Here is an 898-nt window from a genome sequence, read left to right on the forward strand (position 1 = left end):
GGAAGTGGTGCTGTGGCTCAAGTGGTAGAGCGCTAGCCTTGAGCTGAAGAGCTGAGGGACAGCGCCCAGGCCCAGAGTTCAGGCCCCACGACCGGACCAAAACAGAGTAAAAAAAAACAATGGAGCTATGGCTCAAGTAGAAAAATGCTAGCCTTGAGAAACAAATAAAACAAAACTGAAAGCAGGCCTTGTGTTCAACCCCAGAACAGGTATTTGTGTGCCACCTCCCCATACACACACACACACAAACACACACCCACACCCACACACCCACAGACATGCAATAAACTAAGTCTTGCTTAAGGTAATCATTCACTGTTGTCACAAATATTCTAAACATAAATAGGATATTTATGTTTAGTTCTTAGGGGGTTTTTAGTCCATTGTTTATCTATTTTCACACTGACTCTCTGATCACACCTATAAAATGAGTGGCTGTGTTGGCTGGAAAAAGGCAGTGATGTCTGTCTTAATGGAATTCATTGTTCAGGTAGATGTGGCTGAAATTTTAATCTCTTAAAATTCAGTTTCTGCATTCTATCTCGATTCACCAAGTTTTAGAATCTTGGTAACAATTTAGATCTCCATAGGCCTGCATCAGCTCTATTTGATTGGACTCCTGTGGTATGTGTTAGTTGCATGGGGGAGGAAAGCTAAATCACCACCAGTACATTATTCTGGGTTTCTGCATTCACTCTGGGAAGCAATTCGCCATAGTGTAATGTGTGTCTTTTAGCTACATCTCTTCTTGAAGAAGATCCAATTTACCAATCCTGCCGGAGAACAAGTAGTTTTGAATGAGCAAAAGAAATTGGAAGCAGAATATGACATTGTGAGCTTTTGGAATTTTCCAGAAGGTCTTGGACAAAGGGTGAATGTTGGCAAGTTTACTCCATCT

The 898-nt window shown here is 41.5% G+C and overlaps 1 protein-coding gene across 1 annotated transcript in view; it reads left to right on the top strand.

Annotated features, from left to right (window-relative positions):
• The window catches only part of LOC106000614 (vomeronasal type-2 receptor 116-like), an 11,435-nt gene that overhangs the window by 2,467 nt on the left and 8,070 nt on the right, over positions 1 to 898 (top strand). The window contains exon 3 of the mRNA XM_013035896.1: positions 737 to 871. Within this exon, the coding sequence (XP_012891350.1) occupies positions 737 to 871 (135 nt within the window). The remainder of the gene's footprint in view (positions 1 to 736; positions 872 to 898) is intronic.

Source organism: Dipodomys ordii, unplaced genomic scaffold, assembly GCF_000151885.1.
Source record: "Dipodomys ordii isolate 6190 unplaced genomic scaffold, Dord_2.0 Scaffold230, whole genome shotgun sequence".
Taxonomy (NCBI): Eukaryota; Metazoa; Chordata; class Mammalia; order Rodentia; family Heteromyidae; genus Dipodomys; species Dipodomys ordii.